The 22,318-nt window shown below is 60.1% G+C and overlaps 3 protein-coding genes across 4 annotated transcripts; 2 read left to right on the forward strand and 1 right to left on the reverse strand.

Moving 5' to 3' along the window:
* The first annotated feature begins 492 nt into the window (after positions 1-492).
* BTS1_2 (geranylgeranyl pyrophosphate synthetase) lies at positions 493-2,698 on the forward strand. Its single transcript, XM_047988259.1, has one exon. It carries the CDS (start codon positions 1,048-1,050, stop codon positions 2,398-2,400), a length of 1,353 nt encoding a protein of 450 aa, XP_047844252.1. The 5' UTR covers positions 493-1,047; the 3' UTR covers positions 2,401-2,698.
* PEX29 (Peroxisome size and maintenance regulator) lies at positions 2,589-4,672 on the reverse strand. Of its 2 annotated transcripts, XM_047988260.1 has the most exons (2): positions 4,286-4,672; positions 2,589-4,125 (listed from the first exon to the last, which is right to left on the reverse strand). In XM_047988260.1, the coding sequence occupies exons 1-2, from the start codon at positions 4,453-4,455 to the stop codon at positions 2,781-2,783; spliced, it is 1,515 nt and encodes a 504-aa protein (XP_047844253.1). In that variant the 5' UTR covers positions 4,456-4,672; the 3' UTR covers positions 2,589-2,780. The 2 variants fall into 2 exon arrangements, with proteins under 2 accessions (XP_047844253.1, XP_047844254.1); XM_047988261.1 differs by having other exon boundaries at positions 2,589-4,669.
* Positions 4,673-7,713: 3,041 nt separating this feature from the next.
* On the forward strand, positions 7,714-13,236 carry POM1 (Dual-specificity kinase). The gene is made up of 3 exons (XM_047988262.1): positions 7,714-8,241; positions 8,417-11,471; positions 11,528-13,236. The coding sequence occupies exons 1-3, from the start codon at positions 8,177-8,179 to the stop codon at positions 12,611-12,613; spliced, it is 4,206 nt and encodes a 1,401-aa protein (XP_047844255.1). The 5' UTR covers positions 7,714-8,176; the 3' UTR covers positions 12,614-13,236.
* The last annotated feature ends 9,082 nt before the right edge of the window (positions 13,237-22,318 follow it).

A 22,318-nucleotide genomic window follows, 5' to 3' on the forward strand; every position in this document is an offset into this window, starting at 1 on the left:
TGAGAAGACGGCTCGCCTGCCGGTGCTGGCGTGCATAATGTACCTACTATTCCAAAGTGGCTGCGGTGCGCCGCATCTGGGGAGGGCAGCTGGCCAGGGGGGGAGGGGGGGGAGTGGGGGGGGCTTCCCCTGCCTGCCCGTGCTCGGGCACGGTACATCAGCAGGTGAGCTAGTGCCGTGTACTCGGTACGTGAGGCGGATCACTTCCACTGATGGAACCCGTGATGCCCCCAGGAGACGGCACAGCGCTGCACCGAGGAGCTGGAGCACAGCCGGGCCCCCTCAACAGCCGGGCCCCAAGCCCAGGCTCCCATGCAGTGGCCGCTCCACCTCAGCTCAGGCACCCGCACGGGCGTCCAGCAAGCAGCACAGCGCAGCGAGAGCAGTGGAGGCTGCCACTGAAAAGCCCAGCCCGCCGCCTCACCACCGCCCGACGGGAGGCTTCCAGGCTGCCAGCGCATCAATCCCGTCCTCTTCATCCCGTCGCTCAACTTCCTCATCAGCCCCTCCCATATCCCAGTGCCCCAAACCCCTTATGATACTCCCGCCTCTGCCTCTTGCATCTCCATCAAGACCGTGCTAACGAGTCAGCCCACACGCGCGCCTCATCACAGACAGAACCAACAAGCATTTCGCCAACATCCTCCGTCCGCGCGCGTGACCATATGGTCGCGGGCCAACAGCGCCGCTGACTGCCCCCCAACTACCGGCCCAACGCACTCCACCCCTGACGTTGAGTCGTTCGTCTCACAGCCCTGTCCTCGTGTCGACGTCGCTCTGGGCCCAGCCGTCACGACTCACGAAACAAAAAAGCATATCTAAATCTAGCATCGACTTCGGATCGGGCCCCGTGCCTTGAGAGCAACCCTGCGCGAGGCGGAACCGGACCAAGAAGCAAGCTCATTCTTCCCATGCTTGCTCGCCCCACGGCCACGCCTCGCCTACCCCTCTCATCCGCCACCATCGCTACCATCATCAGGCTGCCCTCTGTGCTCCGCGCGGCCCCACGAGCTTCTGCTGCCTGCCCGGCCGCCTCCGACGTCAAACATGTCCTCGCCGCCTCGCACCGCAGTCGCTACCTCGTCTCCCTCCTCTCCCCAAGGCACTCCCGGTAATAATACTGCTGCTCTGACGTCGCCCAACGCGATCCCCCCGAGGACCTCTAGCACCGGCCTCCACCATCAGCACATCAACCGCGCCAGTCTCAACGCCGTCCAGCAGAGCCACGCCGGCAACACCGCCGCCGCCGGCTTCGCCCATCCCACCTCGCTGGCGCCGTCAGTCCTCGTTCCCGTCTCCGAGGCCGCCTGGATTGGCCAGCGAGGCAACAAGCCGCACCACCACGGCCCTCCCGGCACCGACTGGCGGTCGCCCGCCCTCTGCTTGAGTCCCGGCTTGGACACCATGCGGCCTCAATCTGACTCGTCGGCCGCCGCATCCCCCTACCAGGGCCCCGGTGCAGCCGAACGCTATGCCTCGGATGACCTCAACTTCACCCCCCGCCGCTGTTGGACCCAGCAGAAGGAGGCCGTCATCCGGGCCCCCTTTGACTACGCCCTCAGCCACCCCGGAAAGAGCTTCCGGGCTCAGCTCGTCGCCGCCTTCAACGCCATGCTCGACGTGCCCCCGTCCAGCCTCGAGGTCATCACCCGCGTCATCGGCATGCTCCACGAGGCGTCGCTTCTCATCGACGACGTCCAGGACTCGTCGGAGCTGCGGCGCGGCTTTCCCGTCGCCCACAACATCTTTGGCGTGCCCCAGACCATCAACTCGGCAAACTATATGTGCTACGTTGGCCTCCAGGAGCTCCAGCGCCTCGAAAACCCGCGTGCCGTCTCCATCTTCGCCGAGGAGCTCGTCAATCTCCACCGCGGACAGGGCATGGACCTGTACTGGCGTGACACCCTCACCTGCCCCACCGAGGATGACTACCTCGAGATGGTGGGCAACAAGACGGGCGGGCTCTTCCGCCTCGGCATCAAGCTCATGCAGGCCGAGTCGTCCGCCGACGTCGACTGCGTCCCGCTCGTCAACCTCGTCGGCCTCATCTACCAGATCCGCGACGACTACCTCAACCTCGCCTCCGAGGAGTACACGGAGAACAAGGGCATGTGCGAGGACCTGACCGAGGGCAAGTTCTCCTTCCCCGTCATCCACAGCATCCGCTCCGCGCCCGCCAACATGCAGCTCCTCAACATCCTCAAGCAGAAGACGTCGGACATCCAGATCAAGCGCTACGCCGTCTCCTACATGGAGGGCACCGGCAGCTTCGCCTACACGCGCGCCGTCATCGCCACCCTCATCCAGCGCGCCCGCAGGCTCGTGGTCCAGATGGATGCCGGGCAGGGCAAGAGCGCCGGCATCTTGAAGATTTTGGACAAGATGGAGATTATCTATTAATATCTACTTTGCTTTCGCAGCGAGCGGGACGGCGGCTACCTAATGATACTACGGGGAAGCGGCCATCTTGGAGAGCGCTCAGTCATGTTCGCATCCTCACTGTCGACACCATAACGTAAATTTCCACATGTCTGGAGTCTGGAAGGGGGAACTGCGATTGGGAGGCTGCCTAACACATGGACGATGCGGGCCAGCGTTTTATACCACTCTTTATACCACTCTTGCTGCTGCTGCTGCTGCTGCTGCTACCACCGCCAACAAATTTACTACAGGTGACTTTGCTCTCAAATAAACATGATGAATGTCTCTCCTGTGTCAAGTATCAAAACGCCGTATCGTAGAGTCAGTTCCGTATTGTGTGCGTGTGCACGCACAAGATATCATGAAAGCACCGTCGCGGGAGCCGCCCTCCTCTTGACTAGCCGCACCCACCGCCTCCGTCGCCATCGGCCCCTCCTCTCGCTGCTGTCCTCGCCCTCCTCCCAGCTCGGCGGTGGGTGATGCCTCGCCTTGGGAAGCTTGCCGCCCGCCTCGCTCTTCTCCTGCTGGTGCTGCTCCTCCACCACACCCGTGCGCAGGTCCTCGCCGTCGTCGTAGATGTCGTACACCCAGCGCTCGCCCTCGGTCTCGACCTCGACGCCCGTGATGATGCGCTCCTCGACCCAGTCCCTGCTCCAGAGGTCGAGCGCCCACTTCTTCTCGCTCCATTCCCAACCGTGCGGCGGCAAAACGTCCTCGAAGAAGCGCGAGCCGCGGGGCCGCTCGCCGGCGATGCGCGGCTGCGAGAGCGGGTCGTAGGGCGAGGGAGAGAATAGCCACGGCTCCCACTCGCCTCCTCCTCCTCCTCCTCCGTCGCCGCGGCGCGCAGGACGGCGCCACGCGTCGTCAGACATGCGCTGCAGCTCGAAAATCTCCACCTCGCGCGTCTCGGGCGCCGAGTCGAGGATCACGTCGTCGGCGATCCAGCGGTCGAGCCACGTCTTGGCGCGCTCCTCGCGCGGCTGGACGTGCTGCTGGTGCTGGGCGGCCAGGAGCGGCTTCACGGCCGGGTGGCCGGAGACGACGAGAGCCCAGCCGCCGGCGAGGAAGAGCAGGCGCCAGGGGACGACGTGGGAGGCGAGGGTCATGGCGACGGCGCCGCCGCAGAGGAACAGGAAAACGGTGGACGAAAGGGCCTCGTCGCTGAAGTTGGTGACAGGGACGAGCAGCTCGACGATCTTGTCGTGGGCGTGGCTGAAGTCGCCCATGCTGTTCTGCAGGTCGCGCATGTTGCGAAAAAAGTCCTTGCTGAGCTCCTTGGCCGGGCGGACGGTGGTGGCAGGCGCGAGGGGCGGGCCCTTGGCCGAGTAGCCCATGCTCTGCTCGCTCGAGAGGGTGCCCTTTGGGGGCGCGGGGTGACGGGCGACGAAGGAGGGGACGAGGACGGCGAGGACGAGCAATACCATCGGCAGCGCGGGGAGGAGGTAGGGGTCGAGGCAGACGAAGGAGTAGACGGCGAGGAAGGACAGCGTGTGCGAGGGGCGGGTCCACGACAGGAGGCGCTCGACGTCGGCCTGGAACTGGAAGACGACGCCTATGCGCGCGTTGAAGTGTCGGAAGTTGTACGACATGGTGGTCAGGTTGAACGACGGTCGTTGCACAAACGCCGAGTCGCTGGCCTCGGGCGCCACGATGGGCGCGTCGGACCCGTGGTCGTCGTCGGTTGGAATCACTTGCTGGAGGAGTCTAAAGCAGAATCACGAGCACCGCATGTTTAGCACCAATTTCTTCGTGTTCTCAAGACTTCCGCCGCCTCGTCAAGTATTACTAAGCCCCCATTGGGGCGCGTAGGGAGTGTTGTGTACGTGTGTGTATGTGGTGGACGGGGGCGCGTCGCTGAACGTACCTCTCCATCAGGCGGTCCTGGAAGCCGGCCTTCTCGCGTATGGCAGCGAAGCCGCCGCGCAGGCCGCTGCCGCTCCGGGGCGTCGAGGCACCAGACTCATTGTGGTTGCGGGTGGGCGAGGAGCGCGCCGCATCGCCACTGGCGATGACCTCGGCGGTGTAGTCGTCCATGGAGCGGGCGTGCGCCAGACGAGCCAGGAGAGGAGAGGGAGGGAGGTAGGATTCACGACGGGCCCGGCTCAGGACATTGCGATTCGATTGGGTTTTATTCTGGTTTTGGCTTTTTTTGAGGCGTTTAAGGATCTAGGAGAGCCTTGAGCTAGAGATGTATGGATGGGAGATGTCGAGGTTGGCTTGCTGAAGGTTGGTGGTTGCAGATAGAGAATCGAAGAACGGCCCGAGGCATGTGACGTACACGCTGAACGGAGGCGGGCCATGAGGTCAGTCCGAACGGAGGAGCTCCCTTGCGACTGGGGCCTGCCTGGCTTGGGGTGCCACTCGAGCGGCGCGGGAGTCAGCCACAGCGGATGAGCGGGGGTGGGCAACGGCAAACGGCCTTTGCAATGTGGCTCGTTTTGGGAGGGGCGGGCGGGGCAGCCAGCCAGCCAGCCAGCCAGCACCACCTTACGTCTAGTACGTTAGTACCTAGGCAGGTACTTCGCTGGTGCGTACTAAAGGTACTAAGGAGGTAAGAACCTACTAGCAGTGCTCCGTGGTGCCTCCACAAGCACTTGGACATGGCAGCGACAGCCGGCGACCCTTGGACGCCGCCGTTGCCGTCGTATCAAGCGAGCCCACGGCTATGCGACCTCCTTCCTCACCAAGCACCCACCGATTTTCATAAGAGGGATGAACTACAACGTAGTCGCGGCATCTCGGCTCATTGCCTCCCGAGTCTGGTTACACGAGCTGGCGGCATCGTCGTGCAGTTCGTACTCGGCACGCGGCACGACAGCGACACGTCCGACGTTGGTCTGACCGAGACAGCGATGGCTGGGCCCTGCCATTTTATATGAACTTCGAATGGATCCGCTTCATCATGTTCCGTGTCCCGAACGCCCAATTAGACTTTTAATTCTCCCCTCCCCTTCGTTCATGCGAAAGGAGGTCCACCATGATGAATTGAATGAGAATTTGTTGGGGGCCCGCAGCAGTTGAGGGTAGTGAGACGACTCAGAATTTGGTTCGTTTTTTTCTGGATGAGCGGGCATTACCCTCCAGCCTGCAACACTGCGCAAAAATGTTACTACTGCGTGCCTACCTACCAGATTCCACTTCCTCGCTGCGATGGATAGGTCATATCCTTGAGGCGCTGCGGAGATGAACTAGTACAAGCAGCAGCAGCAGCACAAGCAGCAACAACAGGGCAACACAGCAACAACAGGAGCCGACACGCCATCGTGATACACTTTGTTTTGTACCTGACACGACGCAGATCTGGGATATCGTCGATGCGAGCGCCTCAGAGACCAGGGTCGTTGGCCACTGTCGCCATGCCACGCGCCCCAATTACACGGCACAGTCCCGGGGAGGCGGGCCCCCTCCTTTTCCCCCCCCCTCTCTCGCGTGCTGCCAGGCCGGGCAAGTGACCGCCGGGCATGGCAGGGGAGCACGCATGATAAATACAATGCTGGCGCATAACTGGCCCAAGCTGGTCGCGATTCGACGACTCAGCATCTCGTGTCGTTGTCAACAGACGAACCCGGGGGCCCCAACCTTCCCATGGTTCTGGGATTTTGCCCTCCCAGAATAACGGGTATTTAAAGGAGCAGGGTTCAGGTTTGTCGGCGACGGTGATACGGGACGACAGGTTTTACTTTGGCAAGCGCCCGCCTATCTTTCCTGCGGCGCGCCCCGTCCCAAACCTTGGGAATGCGTCAGCGGGCCGGCCCCCTTTCTGGTCTCATCAGGGGCGCGCGCGCACAGGACGCCAGAGAGCTGTGCAGCCGAGAGGGCCCGGAACCGCGTGCGACACGTAGTGTTCGTGTACGTAGGTAGGTACCTTATAGTGCTAATATTATTCAGAGGACCGGGTGCTCTCCCGCGATAGCACAGACGCAATTGAGATCGGTGAGGCTCCGCGATTGGGGAAAGAGGGGGACGGGCTCACTCGGGCAAGGGCATGGTTATGCCACCCATGGACGCTATGCGTGTTGTGCGTCCACGTGTGAGGAAGCGTTCGTGAGATAAAGGCGAAGTACGAAGTAGTGAGGGGAGAGGGCGAGGTTGTGAATTACCCGATTCACCTCGACTCTCGGATACGTCTCGCGTGAACGACGACTCCTGCATGTACGACTCCCGCATCTTGCAGGTAGTGCCTTTGTACCTGAGAGGGGGATCAGGCAGCGCGCAAGGGAACACAAACTTGCGCATTCCAACGAGGCCGTCCATCCCATCCAAGCCCCTTGCCCGCCTGCGAAGGGCCGGGCGGGCGGCTGGTCCCTGGAAAATACTACGTAGGCGGGCCCGGCGCCCCTCCCTCACTTCCGCGAATGGATGAGGGCATGGATGTAGATATCCACGGATCCCCTCGCACGCTTTGTCAACAACAATCCCATGGGAACGTCACCATCCCATGCGCGCAGATGCAGTGCGGGCAGCCGTCTGCTCCGGCGCCCGCCCTTGCCTGCTGGTACCCACCACCAGTAGTAGGAATTCGCATCCCACCAGACAACACGCGCCGCGTCCAACAAACACGCAAATCTCCCGTGTGGCGTGGCACCTGTAATATCTGGTAGTCCGCACGTCTGAGGTACCTAGTCGGTACCAGCGTCACGTCAGGGGGCTCGGTCGTCTGCAGCGGCCAAGTAAGAGGTACCTTGTTATGCACTTACCAGCCTGTTTGGCAGCCTGCCTGCCCTGAGGTACTCTTGTTACCAGCACAGGCCTGCACGCCCTCGCCTCCTTCGAGTAGAACTGCCAGTCGTATCTTCGTTAGGTACTTTATCTAGGTCAGGGCGCGAGAAGCAGTGGGCTTCGATGTTTTCGCGCGCAACGCAAATGAACAGCCGGGAGTGTGCCTCGTCCGTGACGGAGAGGCAGGGAGGGCGTCGTGGGACTGACCTGCCGGACACGCAGGGCAGCCCAGACCTTCAAAGGGCTGCCCGCCGCCACTGTGGACGCCAGTGGTCTGGCATCCTGGACCGTACCGCGCCGGTGGTCCCTGCCCTGAGGTGCCCGCCCTGGACTCCTATAGCGGCCTCTGATGGGGTACCCGTGGGGCTCTCGACCACTCAGCGAGCTCCGTTGCCCCTTCCGCGGGGGCGAGCAATGGAACTCAAGTGAGGTGATACTAGCTCCAACCTCTACTAAGCAGTGCCTGAACCCCCTTCCACTTGCTGCCTGCCCACCCAGCTACTAGCTGCCGCCTCCACTGCCCGTGTGCGGCCGAGCAACCTAACCTCCGTGCCTTGCCCACTCCGTGCAATCCATACATTATCCTTCACTACCACCTGCGGGACTCGAAAAAACACGCCCACCTGCCGGCCTCTTCTGCGGAACCGCCTTCTCTCGTTTGTGACGCCGGCTCCCACCTCCCCATATCCCTTCCTCCAGCGACGACGACGACGACGACACGACGGCGCCACTCGATTTGCGGACCGCGCCCTTTTTTGACGTTCTGGTTCTCCGCGCCCCGATTGCCTTCGTCGACAGCAACGGCGACCAACAAGCGACGACAGAAACACTCACACCCACAAGTCTGGACGCGGGACGTCAGGAAGGAGCGTCCGCTCGTACTCTCGCCTCGCCCCATGTCTGCCGCGCCCGGAATGAGGTAGCCTTCCGCATGCTCTCAGCTCCCTGACCGGACTGAGGCTGCTGCGCCCCTGACCCCGAGTGACGACGAGACTCTCGCCCGGCACGCACGCCCCTGGATTGGCGTCTCGCCTCTATGACATTGAAGCACCAGGCACACGCTGGGCCTAGACCAGCCGACTCATCATCTCCTACCCGAAGGTATGTCCTCTGCTCCTCCTGCTCCTTGCTCACGCGACGACGACCGACGGAGGGTCCGGTCCGGCTGCTTTGTCGTCCGTGACAACCCCAAGCCGTCTCTTCGTCACCGCCGATCCTCCCGCGCTGGGCCACAAGCGAACCGAAGCCGAGCTGACTCCGCCTCCCTTGTCTGCAGCGTGCCTGGCTCCAATCAGTCTTTCACCAAAGGCATTCGCCTCGTGTCCGGCAACGCTCCAATGCTCGCCGCATCCTCGTCCAGTCAATACAATCACTCGCTCAGTTCCGTCGACCGAAATGGCGAAATTGGGCAATCGGCTCAGTCCTCCGGCTCGTACGACTTCTTACCCTCCGTCAACTTCGACGACCTTCAAACGAGCATCGAGTCCGCCTCGACCGAGTTCAAGTTGACGCAGTTCCCATCCCCGACCGGAGAAGGCAGTATTCTCGACCCCAACGGCAAGCCTTTCGCCGACAAGAAGCAGCCAGCCATGCCTCAGGCGGCGAGCCAAACACGGGTCGCCAACCCGCCATCGACGACCAAGCCAGGGCGCTCCGGCTCTATCCTGCGAAGGCCTAGCACGTCTAGCAGACATACCAGCACCTCAACCTTACTCTCCTCGAGCTCCGGCACCCTTGACCCCTCTGCTGCCGCGGTGTCCTCTCGCAACCGCAGGCAGAGCCACTACCCCCCGATCTCCAACGCAAACGTCGTCCCCAAGCCTGCCCGAAAGTCAATCGGTCAGGTCATTGCAGGGGATGCCGACGCCCCCTCGCGTAATGTTCCGACACGCCGTCCTAGTCTGTTGGGTGAGAGGGGCATGGCTGGGGACTCGTCTCGCAGGTCCATCGACGGCGGGTCTGGCCCTGTACCCGATATGCCACGTAACATGGTCAACTCGAGGGCCGCAAAGGCGAAGTCGGTACAGCCACCTATGCGACCCAGTCAGGCAAACTTATTGGCAGAATCCAACCTGACTCCTGAGCACAACAACCGGCTGTCAACACTGGCGCCCCGTTCACCACGTGTCGGTGGCAGAGGCATGACACCCTCATCTGGAGGCAAGCGGGCCTCCGTAATGCCTGGCTCTCACCACTCCTCTCACGCTACCGGTTTGGGTGCGCGTACGATAAGCCCTACCGATACGCGACGGATGAAGCGATTATCCACAATGCCACAGTCGCAGAGCCTTAATTTCTTGGCCAACGTGCCCCCTCCTCCTCCTATCTCCATGGACACGCGTGCAGATTCCCGCTCGCCTTCCATGATCCCTCGAAAGGCATCTGGCACGCCTTCCTCATCTCGAACGACGCCAGAAGTCAGCAACCGAAAATCATACAGCTCGGGGCTGTCCATTGGCTCAACAACAAGCTTCAACACGGTGCGGACATCGACGGGTTCGATGCAGCCTCGTCTCCCTCAGTCAATGTCGATGTCCCGGTTGCCTGCGCCAAAGCATACCACTGTGCATAGTTCTCATGCTACCGAAGAGGATGAGGACGTCCCTCCAGTCCCGGCGATCCCAAAGGCTTACGAGTCGCCCAAAGATTCGCCTGCGGACGCCTACTTCATGGAAAAGAGAAAGACTGGTCTAAGCACTGTCGATACCATTGCCAGCTTTGGCAACTCGACCGGAAGCATCACCATGCCTGTCCTGCCAGAACCGACAAAGGTGCAGCACAAGGCCGGTGCTAGGAAGAGCTCCCTTATGTCGTCGACCAGCCTAAAAGATGGCAATGGTGTTGTCCAATTGAAGAAGCAGTTGCAGCCTCTGAGGTTACCGCCCCTCAATATTGGGCCACTGAATCTTCCTACGAACCCCAAGTCGGTCGCTCCCAGTGAATACACTAATTCTGGGCGGGCGCTGAGTCCCCCGCCTTCGAGACACATCCAGAAGACACCCACCACGCCAATGACAGCGTCAAAAAGCTCCTTCTTCTCCAAGAGCAAATACGATGGGACTATCGAGATGCCGTCGCTGAGAAGCAGCAGCTCAGTTCACCATGCTCATAGGTTGACACCAAGTCCACCAAATGGAGAATCTTCAGATTCGTCCCTCAGTATTTCTGAAGCGAAGCAGAAGGCGAGCATCTCGCCGTTTCTGTCATCCTCTCTACCAAAGGGCGGATTCGAGCATGGCTTTCTCAAGCGCTCCAAGACTGGTGGCGACTATGCCACGCTCACTGGCAATGCGTTTGATGACAGGGTGCAGCAGAAGCCCGCCGGGCCAAGGGAACCAAACACGGACAAACCGGTTCCGAAGTCTCCCACACCCGCTCCGGCACGCGAGGAACCACAGACGCCGACGTCGAAGAGCTCGCTGAGGAGGAAGCTGAGCTTGACGTGGAAGCGTGGCAATTCCAAGGGCAGTTTCACGGGGCCGGTGGAAGCTGCGGACAAGTTCGGCACGCATCAGGAGAGCAAGCAAGAGGCCATGCCTCCGCCGCGCATTCCAACGTCAGCGACAACTAGCAGTCTATCGACCGCGAAGCATTCCGACCCCTCCCCGATTATCGGCGCAAACGGCAAATACCTCGAGTCGAGGAGGCGGAAGAGCTCCGCCGCAAGCCTCACCAATTACGTGGTTCACGATCGTGTGAGGAGCGACACCTGGGCCAGCAAGAAGGAGGGTACGGATTCCGCTATGCCCACGACGCGCAACCAAGGGGCAGCCAACAGGACAATTCGGCCACGAACATCAATGAGCGCTATGCGTAGCGCGCTGTATTCCGCCGCAGATTTGGACAAGGACGACATGGTGGCAGAGGAGGAGATGCGAAAGATGGGTTCGCGGCGTAAAGAGACCGAGGTCGCCGCTCGGGCTCTGGATGCCTTGCGAAAGCGCGCGACACCCAAGGAGCGCGTCAGCGCACATGAGGCCGTCCGCATCGCCATGCTCAATATTTATGAGCGGGGCGAGATTATCGACTTTGACGACATCTACTTCTGCGGTACGCAAAACGCCCACAAGGTCGTGGGCAATGTGCAGTCAGATGCACCAAACTTTGGCTACGATGACGAGCGCGGAGACTACACGATCATCCCAGGAGACCACCTTGCCTACAGGTACGAAATTATTGATGTTCTTGGAAAGGGTAGCTTCGGGCAAGTAGTCCGATGCATCGACCACAAGCTCGGTGTGCTCGTTGCTGTCAAGATCATTCGGAACAAGAAGAGGTTCCATCAGCAGGCTCTCGTCGAGGTCAATATTCTTCAGAAACTCCGCGAATGGGTAAGTTTTCAGAGTAAAGGGTTTGTGGGCCTGCCTCCTGCTAATGAAATGCCCAGGATCCGAAGAACAGGCACAGCATGGTCAATTTTACCCAGCATTTCTACTTCCGCGGTCATCTTTGTATCTCGACGGAGCTGCTCGACATGAACCTCTACGAGTTCATCAAGGCTCACTCATTTCGAGGTTTCTCCCTGCGAATCATCAGGCGATTCAGTAAGCAGATATTAAGCTCGCTGATCCTTCTCAAACAACGCAAGGTGATTCATTGCGATCTCAAACCCGAAAATATCTTGCTGCGGCACCCCCTTCACTCGGAGATCAAGGTCATCGACTTTGGTTCCAGCTGCTTCGAACACGAGAAAGTGTACACGTATATCCAGTCCCGATTCTACCGGTCGCCAGAGGTCATCCTGGGTATGACATACGGCATGCCCATTGACATGTGGAGCGTTGGGTGTATTTTGGCGGAGCTCTACACTGGCGTCCCCATCTTCCCCGGTGAGAACGAACAGGAGCAGCTCGCCTGCATCATGGAGGTCTTTGGCCCGCCAGAGAAGCACTTGATCGAGAAGAGCACGAGGAAAAAACTCTTCTTCGACTCGATGGGTAAGCCGCGATTGACCGTGTCGTCTAAGGGACGCAGGCGACGGCCCTCGTCAAAGACGCTGCAGCAGGCACTCAAATGTGACGACGAGGCTTTCATCGATTTCCTGGCGCACTGTCTGAGGTGGGATCCAGACCGCCGGCTTAAGCCCGAGGAAGCAATACGGCACGAGTTCATCACGGGCCAAAAACCAACGGCGCCTATCCTGCGCCTGCCAGCGCGAGACCCGTCTCCCGTCAAGCGCTCCAGCACGGTGAGCGCGCCACGGCCGCTGCCGGATCCCCCAGGAGCTATGGGCAGGGGTTTCAGCGCGGCGCGAACCGGAGTCAGCCCCCACAAGCCCGTCTCGGGGGCAAGCCGGAGGGTGTCTGGAGCGACGGCCGCCACAGCCGCCAGCATCAACAGGCGAACCAGTGCAGGCGGCGGATCCATAAGCGGCGGAGTCAGCGGGCTGCCACGTGCGGCCGTCAGGACGGCAAGCGGGAAGCAAGACCTCGCCGCTGCGGGGGCGAGCGCTGCAATGAGCCGCAAGGTATAACCCTCGTGAACGGCCACGAGTGAGCCGATGCGGACGAGGGCGGGCTTTCTTTGACGCGCTCGAGATGCACCCTCGTCCGGGACGGAACGAGTTACCATGGACTTGCGCCCAATCCTTCTTAGTTGACCGTTGCAACTTGCTCTGTTTATCTGCGAGTTGAGCATTCCATCTTCAGCATCCCTGCGATATACCAACAGACACAGCGAGTGTCTGACTCAAAGGCATTAAGCATTCTCGGCGTCTGCACCGGGCGGGCCGGGCCATGATCATGGCGGTCGAATGGATTATGAGACGGCAGCAAGGGAAATCATATGACCACCACGCAGCATCGGCAGGGCCTGAACCTCATTGACATGTAAAATATCTTTCATGAAGGGATTGAGTGATGTGGCCATGGGGGTTGCAATTGCTACTTGTTCTTCATTGGGACAAGCTGGGACAGGAGGGCGGGCGGTGACAGGCCACGGCATGATTCACCGTCGCCAAGGCGAGGCGATGGAGTGGACGCTTTTCATTTCTCACATAATGACAGGCCCTCCGTACTGGGCATAGAACTAAAGACATTGTGATACCAAGGCGTGGTTCCCTCTGAGGCCTCCGCCGCGTGTCTGTGCCCTCCAGGCGAAGTATGTTTAGCACGTTGGGTCAAGGAGCCGCGCCGCAGACTTGTTTGCGCGCGCATGAAGTGTCTGCGGAAATGCAGGGTGGCACAATGAAGAAATAAAATGCTAAACGAAACCCTGACGATGACGAAAGGTCACGGAGCAAGACCCAAAACGATCCGGCATGTGACATTGGCAACCGGGGTGTTGGCAGACACGAGGTCCAGACCGCGGCAGATGGATGATCCATGAAGAAACGTCCGGCGACGGCGACGGCTTACAGGACTTACAAGGACGACAACCCAGGGCTTATTTTAGCAGTTAACTAAAAAGTTAGTCAGTGTCCAACGCCCCGAAGGACAGTTGGTGGCGGGTGTGTGTGTCAGATCGGGGTGCGGTAACCAGCGCATGTCTCACCCACTGCCGTGCGCCTAATCAGGGCGGATGGGAAGATGGGATGGATGGGATGGGATGAGACGAGATGGGGTCAGGGGTTCTTTTTTTTTTCTTGGATAGAATAGCCGCGCTGGCGGCTACGGGACGTACCACGAGGTATGAGCATGGCTGAAGGGGGGGGCAGCAGAGCGAGTGAATGAGGACCGTCTGGCCGGCTGGCTTCTCACGTTTGGCGTGGTTATGTTGCATTGGAGGCCGTTGGGACAGGTGTTTCGTTTCGTGGGGCCATGCGGCGTGGTGCCAACTCCCCGAGGCGGGCAGGCAGGCAGGCAACCAGGCAAGCAATGGTTCTATATCAGTCCAGTTGCTAATCATGCACATCAGGCCTCGGCAGAGCAGGCAGCACAGAATCAAAGAATAAATGCTAGCCAGAAGAGGAACCATCTTTCAATACTTCTGCCGCTGTCGTGCGGGGGGGTAACGGGGGGGAGAGTTTGCGTGCGTGTCTCAGCCATGCCAAACGGAGCAGAAGAGACGGACATGGTGGTGGAGGGAGGGGCGTGCGCTCGACAGCGACGCTCACCGAGAGCTCGCATCGACAGCGGGCAGACGGCTGCAGACTGTTGGTGCACATGCGTCGGTGGGCCTATCAAGGTGAGCGAGGCTATGAGTCTGTCGGCAGCACCAGGGCGCAGTGCGAGGCAAAGCGGGGCGAAAGACGCTCCTTCTTGGTGTAGCGTACGAAGTACAGGCCGGAGATGCATATCAGCCATCATCGCAAGGGGTTCGGAGCGTAGAGACTGTTGCCTGATGTGCGCATGTGGAGGAGTCAGTCGAGACGAAACGAGCGGCTGCCGATTATCGAAGAGGAGCCGGATCGCATGCACGACGAGTACCGCTACTGTGGGCAAGCAGGCAGGCAAGACGAGCCGCCGAGCAAGAGAGAAACGACGGGCCGTCGACACTGACGCACCATGGCCCCACCTCCGCCGGCGACTCCGTGTGGGCCCCAGCGGGCGCCGGAGGGGCGAGCAGTCGAGTGAGCAACCCCCAGGACGCCCAGCGAAGAGCCCAACTCGGCGGGAAGCGGCCAGCAAGCCACGGGGCGAGGCGCAGCTCAGCACCCACCCCGACTGAACGAGTAGCGCCACCCGCCGTTCCCAGGGTCCAGGGACCACTGTCTCCATAGTGGGCGCCAGGCCATGAGGTCATGGCCGTGGCTTTCCTTCTCAGACTACTCCCCAGGCAGACGTCTTGCCATATAAGGACACATGATTCGAAGTCGTGCTGCCGTCCAGCCGCTGTCGACGGGGTCGCCTTCGCACAAAACCGATCGCCTGGTCCGCCGAGCGTGCTGTGCTTCTTCTGTGCCCGCGCTATGAACCTGGATCAACCTGGCCAAGGGAGCCGAGAAGGACGCGCGGGCTCGCGGCGCCAGTTGGCCCATGCGTCCGAGTTTGCGACGCTTCAACACCAAAAAGAAACGCTGTTCTTTTAGACTTTAGCTGGAAGGCACTGATAGCTGTCTTGCCTGCATCGTACCGTCTCCGAATTGGGCCTATAGAGCCTCGCTTTCCGAAGAGCCATGTTGTGCAGCGTCCGATCATGTGAGAGCCAGACGGTGTGTCGATCCGAAAATCCGGTCACCGCCCTGTGTAATCATCCCCAAATGGCGAGATGCAAGGTGCATGGCGACACCCCCGGTCCGCCAACACCGCTGCAAGGCCGATGGTCTCCGCTCACTTGGAAGTATGGTGCCTATTAATGGCAACAACGGGGGCCATCGTCTCGGCGCCGTGCCATCTGGCGTGCAAGGCAAAGTTCGCGGGGAATGGCGTGCATGCCCTTTCGTTGTTCTACACGTTTCGCAAATCCGTGGTCACCCTGTAGTCTGCACTCTGCAACCCGTGCGGAATCGCCATCAACGGGCGAGTCTCGCGCTGCCGCAACGATGCCAGGCAACTTTACGCCGCCGGCTGTACTGGCACACCAAAGAAAGTGCCGTGCACTGATTTTGTACCATTGTCGCGCGGCGCTCATCGCGAATCGATCCTCTTTCCTGGCTATGCGTTGTGATTCTGCCGCAGCGGGAATGAATCACAGAATGACTCCGGTCGTCCAGGTCTCCACGGATACTCAGTCACGGCCCTCGTGATGACATTGCATGGTCTTGGAGTGCAGTGAGCGGGTACCGAGTTACCGATATGCCGGTGAGGGTGTGTGCAGTTCGGGGATGCTGCAGTAACAAAGTATGGCCGGCGTGTGTGACCATTGGCCGAGTTTCGGGTGTCTGAAAGTATGCAGCCTTGTGTCAGACACACATGCCCATATGAGACATGGTTTTCCCCGTTTTCGTCGTCCCAAGCTTCGTGGCGTCGGCCAAATCGTATCAACGTACTTTGTAGCTACCAACTTTCCCAATCGCAAAATTCCCGATTCTATCCTGCTGAGGAAGTGTGATAATACAAATCCATCGTGAGCGGCGCTTGCCAGCACTCGTGAGGGCCGGAGGGGGGACGACAATTGCGGTCCCATCGCTGCGGTTTGGCGAGGAACCAGGGTCCTTGCAAAGTAACAGGGGAGTGGCCGTAACATGGGGTATCTGGCATCCACGAATCCTCAGGGCCTGCTGCTCTGCGGTGCTTGGCTGGGAGCGGATCAGTTGAGCCATCCCAGGTCGCTGGTCGTCAGCACAACAACCGCGGCGGCTAGCGCTCTACACCGTAAACCACAGCCTCGTCAGCAGCAATCATGGTTTAGGTAGTTGGAAGGAGTACACATTGAGGTTGGTTGATTGCTGAGGCGGCCAAGTTGCTGGCCCTCCGCCCCCGCCGCCCAGGGGTGCGGGCGAATCAAGAATACGTCGAGCATCGTGGAACTTGAGTCGAGGTCTAAGCTGCATCGCAAGCGACAAGACCGGTCAGGCAAGAAAATGCCCGATGCAGACATATGGGAATCTCGTATACTGGATTTGAGACAATTACGACAGGCAAGGCCCCGAAGCTCGTGACTTGTCGGCGGCGGCGCTGCGCGTCAGCGGCACACCGGAGTGTTGCCGCGCCGCAGGCCGTGACGTGCCTCTCTCTGCCTCTACTTTAATCACCTGTTTAGATCAAGTGTCGGCCGCCTGCGTGGACTCTTTAGTGGAACGTACGTGGACTTTGGGTGACTTACATGCACGGGACTGTACGAGCGACTCCCTACCTAGCCAACGACGGCAGCTGCCGGAGGTTCCGTGGCTGCTGGGGTGCGAGGCCGCGAGGCGGTGCCTTCCAGGAGTGCAATAAGCAGTCGCGGCATGCCGTCATGGCCGTGGTGGTGGATTCGTGGACTCGTGCGTGGACTTGGATTTAGGGCGTAGCCGCCGGGGGGGGCGGGGGGCTGGCGAGCGTCCTCGGGGGACGACGCGGCGGACTGCGCGGAGACAGGCGAGGCTGCGGATATGTGTCCCGGAGGGCGCTCGCTGGTACCGGTGCATGCGGTGACCGGTGGTTCCTGACTTGATTCCACGGCCATGCACCTTTGCACCGATGCGAGGGTGGGTGGTCGCTCCGGGGTCGCACGACAGTCGCGCAGCGGCCTGTCTGTCGTCACAGCGCTGGGTCCGGGCTTGCGTGCTCCGCGACACGTGGAGGGAACCTAAAGATCAAAGTAACGGGGAAGACAGGCAGAAAACCTGGCAGGCGTCGGCATGAGAGCACTGACTCGCCGGCGGCAGGACTTGTAGGCTCTCGGACGTTGATTTTCGGCTATCGTGTCTGATTTCTGGCCAAGGACGAAACTCGGGAAGATGGGAAACCAGCATTATCCACGTCCGTCATGCTGCCCCTTCCTTCCTTGTCCGCCCGAGACGGCCACCGGATGTGCCTTCCCCCCTAGCCCCCCGCCGCTGGTGCTTGAGGAAAGCACGATGTGCCTACCTAGGCAGGCACGATGAACACCTCAGCTACGAATGCCTACTAAAGATGCAAAGACGAATTGGCACACGCCGCACGCAGAGAAGGAACTAGTGCTGTGCTGTGCAGTGCAGTGCGTGGTGCAGTGTGATGTGACGCCAGTCTCCCCCAGGCAGAGAGAGCTGTGCGCGACGCCAGACTTGGACACCGCACGCGCAATTGATCGTCAATGATTTCACAGCTCCATCCAGGGCCCATCTGTCACCAGCGATTCTGTTTGCTTTTTGACAGCCATGATTCCGTGTCCTTTGCGCGATCCGACCACAAGCCAGTCCCCCCTCCAAACAGCCCGCGCCTCACACACTCCTGGACCGTCGCGCACCACCTCATTCAGGGCAAACAAGTACCTTGTCTGCCCCAATTCCAAGCTGTTCGTCGACGCACCTCTGCCCCCCTTGCTGGTTCAGCCCTGTGCTGCAGCTGGAGCGCTCAGCCCAGGCCCCCAATTCCACCTCGCCAGAAACGGCACAGTGAATGCCCACTTGGTCCAACGCCCGGGCGGCGCTGATGATGGACACCCACGACGCCAAAAAAGGTTGTCGAGGCTCCGCGCACACCCCCCTCCCCTCCCCTCCCCCTCCACTCCCTTCCCTTCAGGCCCTTCATGGCCCCCCCGACACTCATCAGCACCAAAGCGGTTGGTGACTCCCTCTCTTCCACCCACCGATGAGCGAGTTCCGCCGGGATACATGCACATGCACACCCACATCCACATTCGCATCCACCGACGCCCACCCTCTGCCATATTCCACCTTGGGTCGCCGGCTTGCTGCGCCTTGACGAGGTCCCTCGCGATGACAGTCCCGCTGTGGCTCTCGTCCGCCCCGGAAGGGAGGGACCCTGCCTGCACCGTCTGCTGCCTCGCCGCCGTGCATTAGACGCGCTGCAGGCCGCTCGTCACCTGGCGGGTTAGTCAGACTGCGGCCGCCGCCGGCTCGCTCGCGCCGCTGGTGCCTTGGACTTCCCTTCCCGATCAGCGGCCAGCCGAGGCGAGGTGTCGCCAACGGCACTGGTGAGAGTGCCTCCACGGGCGTGTCGATAGTGCCGGCACGTCCTATCCTGCCCTGCCCTGCCCTGTCCTGTCCTGTCCTGAGACCCGTTTCCTCCGCCAGGCTGCGACCGAGCTATAAGGCTGCGATGCCTCGTCTCTCCTGCCTTGCCTCTCTATCCTGGCTTCGTCATAGCTCGCGGCACTCTCTTTCAACATTTTTCTTGCCTCTTTCCTTGCCTCATAGTTGTCGTCCTCGTCCGCGTCTTCGGCTTTCTGCTTACATCTGAGCCTTTTGTCCCTTTGCCACCCACTGCCTTCCTCCGCCTCTCCGCTGCCTGTCCGAAGCTAGATACAGATTCCACTTCACACCTCACCTGGTCCAGTCCTCCAAAGTCCGCAGCCGTGAACCCTCGAGGTGCTCGTTGGCCCAAGAATAAGACCCCATCCGGCCCTGGCGCGGTCCTGCCGCCAACCGCCCGACCACCCAGTTCGCTCGAAGCTCGTCCAACAGTCGCCGCTGTTCTCCGTGACCATGTGCTACCAACTTGTCGAGCTCTACTCGGCGTGCCGGTGTCTCTACTACCAGCACGCCATCGACCGATGCGCCTCATATGGTCGCCGTGGCCACGGCATTCAGCAGCGCACTATATATGTTGGATATGCCTGTACGGCACACTCCAGTCGCAGCTCCGAGTATGCTTCGACTTACAGCTACTCGGATTCGGGCTACCACAGCAGTCGCTCGAGCCGCAAAAGCTACCGATGAAACGTGCTGTCTTCGATAGCGGGCTGCCAGCCACCTAGGTCTTCACGACTGAGCCTATTCCATTTCGAGGATTGGGTCTCATATCTCTACTCCGTCAATCCATCGCGCCTCTCCTCCATGTTGATCGGCTACAGAAGCCCAGATCGCATGTCTCCATCGCCGAGGACCTGAGAAAACCGCTGTGCGCTTGCATTATCGAAGACACAACGCCAACCAGCTACGGCCGTGCTTCTTTCTCATCTCGAGCCGTCGTCATGTCACGAGGAAATGTCGCCATTCAATCAGCCAACCAAACGGATACAACGCTCTGTATGAGCATTCGGCTTGTCGCCAGCGATTTCTTCTGTTGATGTCAACTCCTGACTTTTGCTTTTTTTTCGCTTGTATGTGCATAGCGTGGAAGGGTATTTGGGCCACGGTTGCCAAGTGAGCAACAACATACGGATGGCATGATCTCTACAACGACGACAGTCTATTGCCACGGCCGTTTTGTTTAGTCGCGCAGCGGGTTTGATTTTGCACGTCCTACGGGTTCTGAACTAGGGTCTCTGGAAGGCATTCAGGACTCGTATGTGGAAAATTGGGTGCGCTTAACTTGGCTCTCACGACGACCCGAATTTGTTTTGTTTGTGCTTGGGAAAGAGGGGCATATACCAGGCGTTTTGGAGGTACGGACTACGGTAATGCTTGCTGGACCGCGGATGACTACAGGGGTTGAAAGGATATCACTTTGGCTGGGGGCCTCGTCATGGTGAGGTCCTGGAGTGGCCCTCGGGCCTACCACCTAGGGCGATGCTACTCTTGCCTTTTCCTATTGTCGCTTTTTCCACTCAGAGGTGGGCATGCACATTTGCATGCTCATAGTCTGCGCAGGTCGCAGTCAAACAAAGCAGACCGGCGGCAGGTACCGCCAACACTAAAGTTAGACGACATCGGACAGGCACTGGATGCGGTCCCCGATCTAACGCTAGACAATATATGAGTCCACCACTCAAGATGAAATGGGTCCTGCTGCGTGTGCACGGTCAGTAGTAGCGAGCTGCGTCAGGGCCGACGAACGTGCTTGGTGGTCGTCGAAGGTTGTGCGAAGATCACAAGTGGCCGCTAAGCCCCACGGGCGGCCACGGCCCACCAATGGATTCACACGAATTCCACGCGTCGGCGACAGCTTCTCGAGCCACAAGACAACGGGCGAACCCATGCTGGCGTCATCGGCTTCCACCAATGCCAGGGCTGAATTGACCAATTCAGAGAGCCAGCTCTCAACAGAGGCCCCTGGTAGTAGTAGACGGATCTAAAACAAGGTCCGATGGAGAGAAATGCCAAACACAAGCTACCCGCTGACATTGAAACTTAGCTTGACGGACCAGCAGCTCGCTGGGCGAGCCTCGAGGTGGACTTGGCCGGCGGGCAGCAGGCACGTAGAGTTGACGGCGGCGGCGGGGGGGGGCCAAAAATAGAAGCATTGCCTAATCGGGTAGGGCGAACAGCAGCACGGCACGCGGGCGGGCGGGCGGTGGAGTGAGTGGAGGCCCCACCGCCAGTAGCTGTGGAGATCCTCCCTCTCTCATCAGGCTCTCGTCTCTCTCTGCAGTCTCCGCTCCGCCTAGGCACCTGGGAGTCGGACGGAACGGGAGTCCGCGTGCGCGCGCGTCCGCCGACCCGACAGACGAGTAAATACTTGGTGTTATAAAACACAAAGGTGTGGGATTTTCCTAGTGATTCCAGTACAAGTAGCGACGAGCGTGGGGGAGGGCGGAGGACGGCGGGCTCGTTGGCGGAGTGGCGGCTCCGGCGGGGGGTAGAGCGAGGGAGGGCTGGCCCTGGTCGTCGCTTGTTTATCCGCCAAGGACATCTTCGCGATGTGAAGGCTGGGCGTTCGCCTTGCGCAGCAGCCCAGAAGCCGGCGCTCTGGACGGCATGCAAGCTGTCTGGGGATGTCCCAGAGCCGGCCCATGCGTGCGTCCAGGTACCTACCTAGTAAGTGTTTGACAACGGTTGCAGGAGAGCCGCGTGGTGGGCCGACTTTGTTCGCCTGATGCGCGAACCATCGATCCCCCATATGGGTTCGCAGGAGAGGCTATTAACGCAGAAAGGTCCAACCGTGGGTGTTTTTTCTGCTCAGCATGGGTCTGACGCCACAGAACATTAGCCTCACAAACAACTGGGGTGCAATCAGTTGGACAGTGGGGGCGTCAACGTACCAGGTAGTTAACTTAGTAGACAGATGGCCCTGGCAGCTCTAGCAGCCTTGCGTTCAAGGAACCAGGCCCAATTGAGCGAAAGCTGCACACCTCAGCTTTGCAGCCCACAAACGCACATACGCAGGTACTACATGCGTGCGCGCAGGCGATAGTCTGCGCCGCACCGTGGCTTGTACGCAAAAAGCCGATGGTATGGAGGCTGACGTGCTCTCCCTGGGGGGCAGGGGTCCGGGCAGGGGTCCATGGCTTGTTCTTGGCGGAGCGGGAGGGAGTTCTCACCGCGATGAGATATCTGGCGATTTGTCGTCGTACGTAATCTCAAACTGGAGAGGGCGTGCACACGCCGGTCAGCATTTGAGTGGGCTTGGTGTCGAGAGTTTCTACTACGCGTGTAAGTCGGCGGGGCGTCACGCGGTCCGCAGCGTCAGCATGCCCGAATGGCTCATAAGGCGGCTCCCATAGTGGCTGGAGTACTGCGAATGCGACATTTGCAATACTGACAGGCATGAGCAGGGGCCAATGAATAAGGGGAGTGAGTTTCTCGCAAGACTACAGCGCGTATCGGTAGTGGGAGCGGTGTTGGGGCAATTAACGAGGCAGTGCCGGGGGCGATCGCTATACCCCCTTGTCGGCTGGGGGAGGGCCTTGGCCGGTCCAGGAAACATACGAGTACTTCGTACAGGCAATACCATTCCTTTGAGTAACATGCTTGATTTGGAGTGGCTATGGCGAGCGCACTTTTATGCGGCCGCTTACTGTACGCTGCTGTCGAGGACGCTTAGTTTAGAGA

This window comes from Purpureocillium takamizusanense, chromosome 6, assembly GCF_022605165.1.
Source record: "Purpureocillium takamizusanense chromosome 6, complete sequence".
Classification (NCBI taxonomy): domain Eukaryota; kingdom Fungi; phylum Ascomycota; class Sordariomycetes; order Hypocreales; family Ophiocordycipitaceae; genus Purpureocillium; species Purpureocillium takamizusanense.

Bases quoted from the DNA above. Each gene is read 5' to 3' on its own strand.
- BTS1_2 (XM_047988259.1), top strand. From the start codon at position 1,048: ATGTCCTCGCCGCCTCGCACCGCAGTCGCTACCTCGTCTCCCTCCTCT.
- PEX29 (XM_047988260.1), bottom strand. From the start codon at position 4,455: ATGGACGACTACACCGCCGAGGTCATCGCCAGTGGCGATGCGGCGCGC. The intron at 4,126-4,285 runs GTACGTTCAGCG...ATTCTGCTTTAG, and splicing joins CAGGACCGCCTGATGGAGAG to ACTCCTCCAGCAAGTGATTC.
- POM1 (XM_047988262.1), top strand. From the start codon at position 8,177: ATGACATTGAAGCACCAGGCACACGCTGGGCCTAGACCAGCCGACTCA. The intron at 8,242-8,416 runs GTATGTCCTCTG...CCTTGTCTGCAG, and splicing joins TCATCATCTCCTACCCGAAG to CGTGCCTGGCTCCAATCAGT. The intron at 11,472-11,527 runs GTAAGTTTTCAG...TGAAATGCCCAG, and splicing joins TTCAGAAACTCCGCGAATGG to GATCCGAAGAACAGGCACAG.